The sequence below is a fragment of the Ammodytes marinus genome, assembly GCF_949987685.1.
Source record: "Ammodytes marinus genome assembly, chromosome: 3".
NCBI classification, from domain to species: Eukaryota; Metazoa; Chordata; class Actinopteri; order Uranoscopiformes; family Ammodytidae; genus Ammodytes; species Ammodytes marinus.
The window spans coordinates 13,812,861-13,825,304 of record NC_137232.1 but is presented as its reverse complement, the minus strand read 5'-3'; the positions used below and the strand labels follow the sequence as shown (position 1 = coordinate 13,825,304).

The 12,444-nt window shown below is 40.6% G+C and overlaps 1 protein-coding gene across 1 annotated transcript in view; it reads left to right on the top strand.

Moving 5' to 3' along the window:
• Positions 1–12,444, top strand: part of tenm4 (teneurin transmembrane protein 4) — a gene marked incomplete at both ends in the record, with an annotated part of 180,674 nt that overhangs the window by 30,976 nt on the left and 137,254 nt on the right. Inside the window, one exon of the mRNA XM_080054064.1 lies at positions 5,629–5,844. Within this exon, the coding sequence (XP_079910190.1) occupies positions 5,629–5,844 (216 nt within the window). The remainder of the gene's footprint in view (positions 1–5,628; positions 5,845–12,444) is intronic.

The following is a 12,444-nucleotide window of genomic DNA, read 5'->3' as shown; positions in this document are numbered from 1 at the left end:
TATCCCTCTCTTTAGCCAGGCAAGTCTTCTGAAATAGACATTTTTCTAAACATATATTTGCTTTTCCTACTGAGTTAATGTCTGATTCTGCCTATTTCTCATGCACAAACTTGATCATGATGCGGCTCATGATTTCAAATGCACGATTCTGCGTGACAGTCCTTACATAGGTGACTGCAGTTTCCATGGATGCGTTTATCTTAAACGATAGTGCAGGGGCATAAATCAGACCAGAACAGCACATCCTTCTGTCATAACCTTCAGCTAGGTGCTTAGAAGGCTTACGGGAAGTTTAGTTGATGTTAGTGCTTTAAGTTGAGATTTTATTTTTGAGATATTGGCCATTAAAGATGGTTGTATAGTGTTTTTCAAGAAGTTTATTCAACAATTACACAATTATTCATTGACATGAAATTCTTAGGCCTAACTGCAGACACCAACAGACACGGTTTAGTAAAATAAACACCTAAATGTGCATTGTGTGGACCTTTTATTTATACTATTATGAAAGTACAAATCTCAAAATGTACTAGTTCTTGAAAACCCAGAGGGGTCAGAGTGCAGGGTCAGCGCCCCTGGAGCAGTTTGGGGTTAAGTGTCTTGCTCAAGGACACAATGGTAGAGATGGTGGGCACCGTAGATGTAATAGAAGCCACCATTAGTTTTATTACTAACACCCTCTAGTCCGGTGCCGGGGATCAAACTAGAGACCTCATGGTTACTGGGAGGAACCAGAGACCTTATGGTTACTGGGAGGAGGAACCAGAGACCTCATGGTTACTGGGAGGAACCAGAGACCTCATGGTTACTGGGAGGAGGAACCAGAGACCTCATGGTTACTGGGAGGAGGAACCAGAGACCTCATTTTTACTGGGAGGAACCAGATACCTCATGGTTACTGGGAGGAGGAACCAGAGACCTCATGGTTACTGGGAGGAGGAACCAGAGACCTCATGGTTACTGGGAGGAGGAACCAGAGACCTCATGGTTACTGGGAGGAGGAACCAGATACCTCATGGTTACTGGGAGGAACCAGAGACCTCATGGTTACTGGGAGGAGGAACCAGAGACCTCATGGTTACTGGGAGGAGGAACCAGAGACCTCATGGTTACTGGGAGGAGGAACCAGAGACCTCATGGTTACTGGGAGGAGGAATCAGAGACCTCATGGTTACTGGGAGGAGGAACCAGAGACCTCATGGTTACTGGGAGGAGGAATCAAAGACCTCATGGTTACTGGGAGGAGGAACCAGAGACCTCATGGTTACTGGGAGGAGGAACCAGAGACCTCATGGTTACTGGGAGGAGGAACCAGAGACCTCATGTTTACTGGGAGGAGGAACCAGAGACCTCATGGTTACTGGGAGGAGGAACCAGAGACCTCATGGTTGCTGGGAGGAGGAACCAGAGACCTCATGGTTACTGGGAGGAGGAACCAGAGACCTTATGGTTACTGGTCGGCCCCTCTTCCTCTAGGACATCCTACCAACCGCATGATTGTTAAAAAAAAAGAAATAAAATGTTTGGAAGGTTGAAATGGAGTCACCTTTGAATCTAGAGCTGGTTTCAAGTGGTCCAGGGGCTCTCAATAATTTCTGTCCGCTAGATAAAGTACCATCTTGCGCTACAGTGTGGCTTCTAACCTGCAGTAGCCCTCTCTGTGACATTAAAGGTGTGTGTGGGTTTGGGTGCATGTTCCTAGGGCATGCACTGTACGAGCCATCATTATTTAAACATCGCTAGACAGTAGAAATCTCTGTGTAGCAAGAAGACTAATGGCTGGCCCGGCCCGAGCACGGATACCTTGACCTCATTTATGTTATGACTTTGAACGTTTTTTGGAGGGCTTTAATCTTTCCTTGTCTTCCACTGATTAATTCTCTCTTTGAGCAAAAATGTTGTAATATTCAGACCAAGACCTAGTTGTGTGTGTGTGTGTGTGTGTGTGTGTGTGTGTGTCTCTAATCTTTTGTCCTTCATGTCAGGTATTTCACTCTTGCCTCTGGTCAGAGCAGTATATATCAGCTAAATGAGTGGCTACTCTATTCAGCTGCAAGATAGTCATGTTTTGGCTTTTTGTCAAAATCAGTGAATGACTACTCGCACTCAGCTACCTGTCCGTACTGTGTGCATGCTAAAACATTATAATACAATAAAATACAGTGTTAACACACAGCCCAGGGCTGCTTGAAGCTTAACTATTTATTTTCCACTACTCCCAAACCCCAAATCCCGCACACACGCACGCACGCACACACGCACACACGCGCACAGACACACACCCACACCCACACACACACACCCACACCCACACCCACACACACACACACACACCCACACCCACACTGTCTCTAGATAGTCTAGAACCTTATCTATCTCAGGGATTCTGGTAATGACTTGTAATGATGCTCTTTCCAGCACATCTCCCGCTCGGTCTTAACATTTCACATTTCTGTTCAATTCAACCAAAACACAGTCACGGCCATTAACCCACACAGCATGACCCCTGAGTCTTCTGCACCCATTACCTCACGCCAGCATTAGTATGGAGTATTGAGAGAGAAATGAAGTGTGGGCTTTGAAATAGTGTATATCTAAAATCACACACTGTGACTCTCTCTCGCTCTCTCTCTCTCTCTCTCTCTCTCTCTATGGGGCAAGTGAACATTTCTGTGTGTGTGTGTGTGTGTGTGTTTGTTTTGTGTGTTGTGTGTGTGTGTGCGTTTGCGATGTGTGTGTGTGTGTGTGTGTGTGTGTGTGTGTGTCTCTCTCTCTATGGGGCAAGCGGACATTTTTGCATCTTGCGTTAGGGAAGGCCTCCCTTCTTGGCTGTGGATATGTTAGTAGCGCTAATTGTCTCCCAATTAGATTCGAGCCAGTGAATCGTGTTTAAAGACTCTTCGGGGATCGTTACAGAGGGAAATGTATCTAGTCCTGATGGATGAGTAGAGAGAAGTCAGCGGGAATTATAACATCAAAACGACAAACTGATGTGAGGATGTGGGATACGGGGGAGATGGCAGCAATTTGAATGGCTTTTTTCGCAGCGGTCTTGTTGCCTTTAAGTGCTGGCGGTTTTTTCAGCCTTAGCACACACAGCGCTGCGTCAAAAAGTTAATCACACATAAATAGTGTCTCCCTGGAGATTTGTAACATTTTTTTCCACGATTTACAGCAGCATGGGGGATTTGAGGGCCAGTAAGCCTCGAAAGAAATACATCATTCTATGATATTTGTATGTAAGAATTAGGTTGAGTACTTCTGTGTGTGTGTTTTCTTTCTGTGTGTGTATGTGAGAGAGAGAGCGAGAGAATGTGTGTGTGTGTGTGTGTGTGTGTGTGTGTGTGTGTGTGTGTGAGTTACATATTTGGGTATAAAAAAAGGGGGCTATAATTATATAGATAATTATAAATGATTCCTAGTTTTGCTCTTTGAGCGACTGGCCGGTCTAGTCTAATCCCTTTTGGCATTTTATATTACTTGACAAGTATAAGGAAAAGCTGAGATGAACACAGAGTACTGAAGAGACATTTGAAGGATTTGGTTGGGGTTGGATTCATTTCTTGGCTGGTGGGGGGTTGTATGTGTTTCAACCAACACAGACATACATTATCTGGGAACATTATGTTCTTGAGCTAGCTGCACAGTAGGGGTGGGAAAAAAAATCGATTTTCCGATTAATATCGATTCTCTCTCGAACGATTCTGAATCGATTCAGAAAAGTTAATAATCGATTTTTTTTTAATAATTTTTTTTTTAATAATTTTTTTTTTTTTTTGTAAATACTAATACTTCCTGCGCCATTGCGCATGCACACCACACATGTGCGAGTTGTTTCCAAAGTGGCTTCAAAAGGGCTGAGAGCAGCAAACCCATCACTTGCACAGGCTTTATCTCTGCTGAATTCCAAGCCATACTTTTTGTACAATGTGTTGAAATGACATAGAAAATAGATAATAGAATAGAAATCCTATAGAAACATGATTTACGAGATTAGAAATAAAATAAAACTGAATCGGTTTAGTTTTTACATACTTCCATATTGTGTTGAAAGCTGCATTGATTATTGCACTGTTCATAGAAAGTCATATTTGTGACAAGAAAAGCTTTTTCTCTAATACAATATTAGAGAAGGTAATTCATCTGTTGATTGTCTTTAATGATCATCACAAAAGTAGGAAGTGATTAGCAAACTCTGAGTAGCAAACTCAGATGTGCATATAAATATATTTTTGAAATTCACACATGGGTATGTACATAAAAAATGTTTTGCATTGAGATGCATTGAAAATCGATTTTGAATCGAATCGTTGACCTCTGAATCGGAATCGAATCGAATCGTGAGGTGCCAAGAGATTCCCACCCCTACTGCACAGTAGGCCTACACACATTTGAATCTGTAAGTTTTGTTTTTGTAGTTGGAAAAAAAGAAGTTATTTCAGATGGTTATGTCATGTATTTGTATTTTTATAGCTCTAGATTCAACCGTTAATAAGGATTTGTTTTAAATACTTTGACATCTCATGAGGATGTCTTTTTGTTTTATCATGTGTGCGGGGAGATATATTCATATACACCGTTTGTGTATAGGCATGAGGTAAAAATGTGTTTTTTAAATGATCAGTGCATGTGTTAACATGGCCTTAGATTGACTGCACGTGGCTGTACCTAGGGTACGTTTTACTACCGGTATTCTTCAGTTTATTTGAAAATAAATAGTTCCTTGACTTGTAAATACATTTTTGGTTGTATTTCAGTTGATGTTTCTAACCCAACATACTCTTGTAATGTAAATAGCAAATCGTAGGTTGTATGCATTCACCCTCTCACCATCTGATCGGCTGTGATATGTTAAAAGGCCTTTAGTAGTAGTAGTGTTGTAGTAACCTTGTTTTGTTCTCCTGATTTGCATTCACCAGCCAGTCCCACATAAAAGGTGTTTTGTTACGGTGTTGTTTTTATTTCCCAAAAGCCAAAGCAAAGCCAGTGAGAAGCATTTGGGTTTTTCTATTCTGACTCAAAGTCATTTCATTGTGTGTGTTGTTCCTCCCAGCTGGGCTGAGGTGCTGCAGACAAAGGCAGATGTGTCCTTGTTTGTTTTTGAAGTGTCAGAGTTAAGTCATAGGCTGTGCGTGTGTGACAGTGTGGGTGTGAAAGAGAGAGAGAGAGTGTGTGTGTGTGTGTGTGTGTGTGTGTGTGTGTATGTGAAAGAGAGATTGTGTGTGTGTGTGTGTGTGTGTGTTTACTTGTAAAGGTATCTTTGTGAGGACAGACCTTCAAAAGGAGCTGTTTGAGGGTTAACACTAGGTTTTAAGGTGCAGGTATGAATTAGGTTTATGTTAGGGTTAATGTAAGGGTAAGGGGCAAGAATGCATTATATCATTGAGTGTCCTCACAAATATTGAAGGAAAAGTATTTGTGTGTATCTCTTTTGTGCTGTTGCCTACCTGCCTGCAGTGTGTGTGTGTGTGTGTGTGTGTGTGTGTGTGTGCGTGTGTGTGTGTGTGTGTGTGTGTGTGTGTGTGTGTGTGTGTGTGCGTGTGTGTGTGTATTGCTGTGGCCTGCCTTTGGTGTTGTGTGTGTGTTTCATCCCCTCCCTCTGTGTGTTGTGTCTCCGTGGTTCTACAGGTCCTGCGCTGCATTGTTCATCCGCCTCGTCCTCCCCCGTCCGCCCCTCCCCTTCCATGCCATCAGCCAATCACAGCCAGGGAAGGTTGCTAGGTAACTGTGCAGCCCAGGACTGTGACTCTGACGAGGGAGAGTTTGTCGGCCACAATTCATTTTTAGTTAGAACGGGCTCAGGGACCTTGTATGCTCCAGCTGCCGCAACTACTGCTACTGATGGTGAGTAATTGGATTTTCAAAATAAGATACTAGTCTAAGGATTAACATGGCGTTCTGAAAATGCATACTGGCTTACTTTTTTTATTCTACATACTACAGCTGATCATAGAAAGTATGTAGTAATAATGCAGTAGTTGGCATACAATTGGGACATACTTTTACCTTAACTGCTACTGAGGGTGAATGTGTGGTTTTCAAAATACTTTAGTAGTAGGGTGTGTTCCAAGTCGCATACTCTTTCTTTTTGCTATTCTGCACACTACAGCTGATCATAAAACATAGTTAGTAAGCATGCAGTATGCTACAATTGGGACATTCTTTTAATTATTCATTTCATACCATCGCGCCTTGATCTTGCCTCTTGCTTATACATCTGTCTCATCGCTGGTTGTTTTCACAATAGACACTAAATAATAGGTTTTCACTCGGAGGCTCCGTCAATGTGACGTCACTTCCGTTGTGCAGTATATTGTGGGTCAGAATCACTTAAAAAAGCATGTTGATTTCCACACTAAAATGTAAGACTGGTTGTAGTAGCATCTGGGTATTTTAAAGCAAGAATTGGGACATCCTAGATCTTTTTTTCCTACCATACTAAATAGCAGGGAACTTTGTGGATTGGAACGCAGGGTATTTCGTTCACCCTCTTCCTGGATAAGTTGTTATAATGGGTCATGCAGATGGCTTTAGGCAAGAACATGTTCCTATTTTCTTTTTCATCCGAGCGCCATGAGAGATGTGTTGAAACTTTAAAGTCGATATGTAGCCTCAGGAAAGGCACAGAAACCGAGTGAAGTCAGGTCTGTTAAGTTCAGATTCTCACTGCGAGAGAGGCCGAGATTTGGTCACTGATATTTTTCCTGTTCGGATTTTAGTGCATGCTGGTGGGTGTAGACATCTGCAATCTCTCTATGTCATGATCACTGTTTAATATGGGACACTGCAGGTGAATAGGGTAACATTTTTAACTTTGTAGATATTCTCATGAAACTTTACCAGTTGATTATTTACATTAAAACCTTTTTATTTTGTTTTGAATGACAAGTTTTTCAGAAATGTTTGAATAGATATGCAAAATGTGTCAATTTCAAATGAATTATGCTACATTTGCATCTATTTAAAAATTAAAGAAATAATCTAGATGTTGGATAAAGCCAGAGTTGTATGAAAGACGACATTTTATGGAAGCAAAATAGACAAAAATCTCTGCTTGGAAAAATCCATATTTTTTGCCTGCAGTGTTTCGCCTTAATAGCAGGTGCAATGTTTTCCCTGTAGCCTTCAGATCCTTTCAAGGGCTGGTTCTTTAGAAGATGTATTGAAAACACTCCTACCCGATTAAAAACACTCTATCATTTCATTTTTGTTGGTAAAAACTCAAAGTTAAACAGTATTTCTTGAGCTTTTTTTAGTTTTTCAAAATTCCCAATCTCCTGTAATTCCTCATTAATAAGTATCATCTGTACTGATTCTTCTTGAAACTTCTTGAGTGACTTCTGCAGTGGACTTCACACTTATTCAAACTGACACAATGACATTTGCGCTCACACTGCAAACACAGTGTTGACAGTTGACAGAAATGTGTCGCAGTCAAAACGTGTTACACATCATCGCATAAGCTCTCAACTTATTAATGCAATCATTGAGAAAAATCATTTTTGGCATTTCATATTTCATGCTAATGAATTGCTTGTGACAGACAAGATAGTTTTGGCTCGATGATTTGATTATGGGGCGGAATTGTTTTGTTTTTTGTTGATATGATGATATTTATGTGTTGCTGTCTAGCTTGGAAGGTCTTTATTCTCACCTATTGAATATATTTTGCTTATACCGACACACACATTCCCCTTCGTGGCATTTGAAAAAGACAACTTTAGGAATACAAATGTCTTATGATGGTCACACCATATCACATTTGGATGTGTTGCAGGTTTTATATGTATATTCTTGTTTATGATTCATCTACATGAATATATGAAATATTTTCATTCAAAGTCAGTGATGTATGTTTTAGAAGTTATTTATTTGCATGCTGAATACTAGGGTATTTTTTTAAGTTTTGAATGCCGATCCCTTTAAAGATGCTTCAATCCACTACCTGTCTGTACTGTGTGTGCACTGACAGAACAATTGGGTGTTAATACACAGCCTATAGGCTCTGTAAAGTGGTATGTACACAAATGGGTCCCACCATAGCGAGCAACTTGCCTGTTTACATAATCTAGGCTGTGTATCAACATGGGATTTCTTTACACAGTACGAACAGATAGCGCATCATGAGGAGATATTCACAGATTTTGCCCAAAAAACAAACAAACGTTCTCTAGAATCACTGACTACTAACCACCTTTAAACTACAGCAGATACACTTGCTTTCTCCCACTGGCAACGCAAACACAAACACAGAATAAAATGCTCTAAATAATTGATGGAGCTTTTGAAGTGAACGACCCGAAGGCTTGAGTCCCATCAGAAGTCCAGAGTGCGCCATGCAGCTGCGGCTCAGAGCAGCCTCCAGAATGAGTTATTAAGCCAGTCACAAATCTCCCTCCTAATACCACCTCCTAATACCACTGCTGGTCACCCGCCAGTGTGTGTCTGTCTCTGTGTGTGTGTGTGTGTGTGTGTGTGTGTGTGTGTGTGTGTGTGTGTGTGTGTGTGTGTGTGTGTGTGTGTGTGTGTGTGTGTGTGTGTGTGTGTGTGTGTGTGTGTGTGTGTGTGTGTGTGTGTGTGTGTGTGTGTGTGTGTGTGTGTGTGTGTGTGTGTGTGTGTGTGTGTGTGTGTGTGTGTGTGTGTGTGTGTGTGTGGGTGGGTGGGTGAGTGTGTGTGAATGGTCTTTATCGCGGTAGATTTGTCTCGTAACAAAGACAGTGATTTGCATAGGTGCAGCAGTCAGGTTGGCCCGGGGACGTCAGTTAGGATTGAGGAATATCCCCTTAGCTTTAGCTGCTTTCTAGGATTTCTAGAATTCCTTGTAAGTTGTAGTACAGCATGTTTAAGTGTGAGTCTTGATATTGAGGCCTTAACCTTTTTCACACTATTATAATTTCATACCATAAAACTAGTGCTCTAGATATTGCATTAGTATTACATACTAATAAGTCATACATTTAGCAAAATGTGCTTTTCTTTGAGGTAACTCGTTGACATTGATATTTTTTTGATTGAGACAATCTTTGACATTAAGAGGATGATTGCAAATAGAACAAAACAAAACCAACGAGCCATGGAAGATTGCTACAAGCCTTCTTTCACATTTCTTGTATTTTTAGTATTTTGCCTGGTTTGGTGTTGTTAGTGGAGTTTTACTCGGAAGTGATATCTGTGTAAAATATTTTCAACCAGCAGTTTTTGTGACAAATATTATATGTAACTAAATGACTCTATCAACTCAGGCAGTATTTCAATATTTCAGCGATAGAAATAACTTAATTAAAACCTGTTCAATGTGTAGTAACACTGTTCCCTAGCGACGTAAACCTCATTTTATAAAAAATGGACAAAATGAGAATGTGCCAAATTGTTGTGATGTCAATTTGGAACACGGAGAGAAAGGTTACTGATACACAACTACATAACTAATATGATTCAAGCAAAGATCACACATTTCCTGAATTGCCCTAACAAGGTTTATGGAAAGTAATTCTAATGTTGCTGCTCGTTGCAGGGGGTTGCAATTATGGTTATACAAAAAGGAATAAACTTCATGTTGCTTATTGTAATCTAGAAATAAGTATGCATCTCATGTTTTCACTTGAAATTACACGAGCAAAGAAAAAGAAAAAAAGGTAATTTTTAAAGCCACCGTGGTATAAAAAAAAAAAAGACTTGCATATCAAATCAGATCTGTTTGACTTACAGGTCAGTTATGGAAGAAAATATTCAAATTGAGAGTTAACAGGGGGCAACAAAATATTTACTTTCAAACTGTGAATAAACAGCCAGAGTGAGACTTATGTATGCGTAGGATTATTGGTTCACACTGGATCTGTTGCACCGTGAAAACAGGTGGTTTTTCATCACCTCAGATAACGTTTTCTCAGGGTCATCTTTGAAACCACACACATACGGAACTTAAAGGTGGAGTCAGTGATTCTGGAGAACGCTTGTTGTCAAAATCAGTAAATCTCACCTCACAATCCACTATCTGTCAGTACTGTGTGTGTGCTGAAAAAAAAATCCGGTGTTACACTCTAGGCTCTGTAAACCAAAGGGCCAACCATAGCTATCAACAAACCTGTTTACAGAACCTAGGCTGTGTATTAAGTTTTTTTGTAGTATTTTATTTTGTGTTTCGGTTGGGAGATCCTGTTTTCTTGTGACTTCTCTGTATAATATTTTGCTATAACTTCATATCACATATACATTGTCAATTTGATTATTAAGTAGTTTGAACCACTTTTTCTAAGCAGCTTTAGTTAAAAACCGAATCACCACTCTCAGCAGAATGTCGTTTTTCGTATTAGTAGCATTTCAAGGCAGTATTTATTTATTTTTATTTTTTTCCGGGGGGATTCTGTTTTCATTGGGCAGAACACTGACAGAGCCTGGGTTGTCTGTGTAAGCTGTGCGCTGATGCCTGCGGTCCCATTGTGTGGAGCATGTGTTGTGGGGCGGCCCGGGGCTTTCACTGAGCAGCTCCTGCCTGGGGAGAGGTGCCAGTGGGGGGGCTTACTGCCACGCTGAGACCCAAGATCTAAGGCCAACGCAACCGCTAGCATTAGCATCTCTTAATGCAGCACAGCATGGGGCCGGCCTGGGCTGGAAAGGCCTAACATACACACTACCGGTGGTTCACAGCTGACCAAGCAAGAATGCTTACAGGCCCGGGGATGTGTTTTTGTGTGTGTGAGTGTGTGTGAGAGAATGTGTGTGTGTGGGTGAGAGAGAGAGAGTGTGTGTGGGTATATGGGTGTGTGTGTGTGCGTGTGTGTGTGTGTGTGTGTGTGTGTATGTGTGAGTGAGAGAGAGTGTGTGTGTGTGAGTGTGTGTGTGTGTGTGTGTGTGTGTGTGTGTTTGTGTGTGTGTGAGAGAGAGAGAGAGAATGTGTGTGTGTGGGTGTGTGTGTGTGTGTGAATTCAACTAAGTCTTTATTTGAAATGCTTAATCATCTCTGCCCCCCTTCTGTGAGGACAGGGAGAGATGTGGTTAAAGGAGGTCATCCAACAGAGTAATTTATACACAGACAGCGTGAGTTACTGAGCTTTTCTCATGGCTTAATAATAACTTTTTGAACTTATAGATATCTTCATGAAACTTTGCCAGTTGATTACTGACATAACACACTTATTTTATGTATTACAAGTTGTCTGTAATGTTCTACATGTTGGATAAAGCCAGAGTAAAAATCTTTATTAAATGTTTAAAAAAAAAACTGTCTATGTCCAGGTCTTTAAAATACATTTTCAGCATGATTTGATTGAGAATGGTTATGGAAAGTTAAGTTGATGTAAGTGTTTTAGAAGTTGAGATTATTGGTTCAGAGTATTGAAAAAAAAAACGGTGAGATAATGGCCGTTAAAGTTGGTTGTATAGGAGAAATACACAAACGCAAACAGACAAGGTTTAGTCAAATAAACACCTAAATGTACTTGTTTGATCTTTTACTACACAGGGCTGTGTATTAATGTGGTTAAAATGGGTCATCCAATAGAGTAATTCATACACAGACACCATGAGGAGTGAAGCTTTCTCGGGATATATAATAATTTAATGAGTAGCACATGGCACCAAGTATGCCATGCCCTTGTTTTTGTGACTATGCGAAATCCCACTTTTCCAAATTTTCGAATCGACAGAAACAAATTCATGGTTTTTCTTCTTGAGGTTGATGTTCAGTTTATCAATGAACTGGAGGCCGACAGACCATTTGTCCGGTAGCATTTCGACGTGCCGTCCGTCATTGCCTCGGATAGCGTAGATAATCGCATTTTGCATACCTACATAGCCAGCTTTTCCATTGACATAAATTGAGACGCATTACTTTCATTCCATGATAATTGCAAGGCCATCTGTGCACTGAAACTAAAAAATCTTCAACCTTGTTGATGGATATGCAGTGAAGTGACTTGCAGCAGGAGGCATGCATAACCACTTGTCTTGTTTCTTGCCACAAAGAATGACAGAAAATCTATTTGGTCTGAGAAGAGAGAGAGGGGAACATATGCCGGGGCTAGGCCTAATGGATTAGGTCTGCACTGGGGTGAACATAAGATTGAACTAACTCATTTATTCTACTTTTTCTTACATTTGGTTGTTTTATATCGTAGGGCTGTCAATCGATTGGAATATTTAATCCTGATTGATGTCATGATTTACCAGGTAATTCACGATTAATGGCAAATTAATAGCACATATTTTTTCTGTTCTAAATGTACTTTAAAGGGATATCTTTCAAGTTTGTAATGCCTTTATCAATACGGGAGAGGATGAATATGTTTGTTTTATACAAATGTCAATTCTTGAGCTCCTGCACCAGTGTCGGGGGGCGACACCAGTTTATAAACACTGCCATACTGAGAAATACACAGAGAGAGTTTTGTGGAGCTGGTAGGCTTAATCAACTTTGCGTCAACTTGTTTGGCGATGGCTTGAATG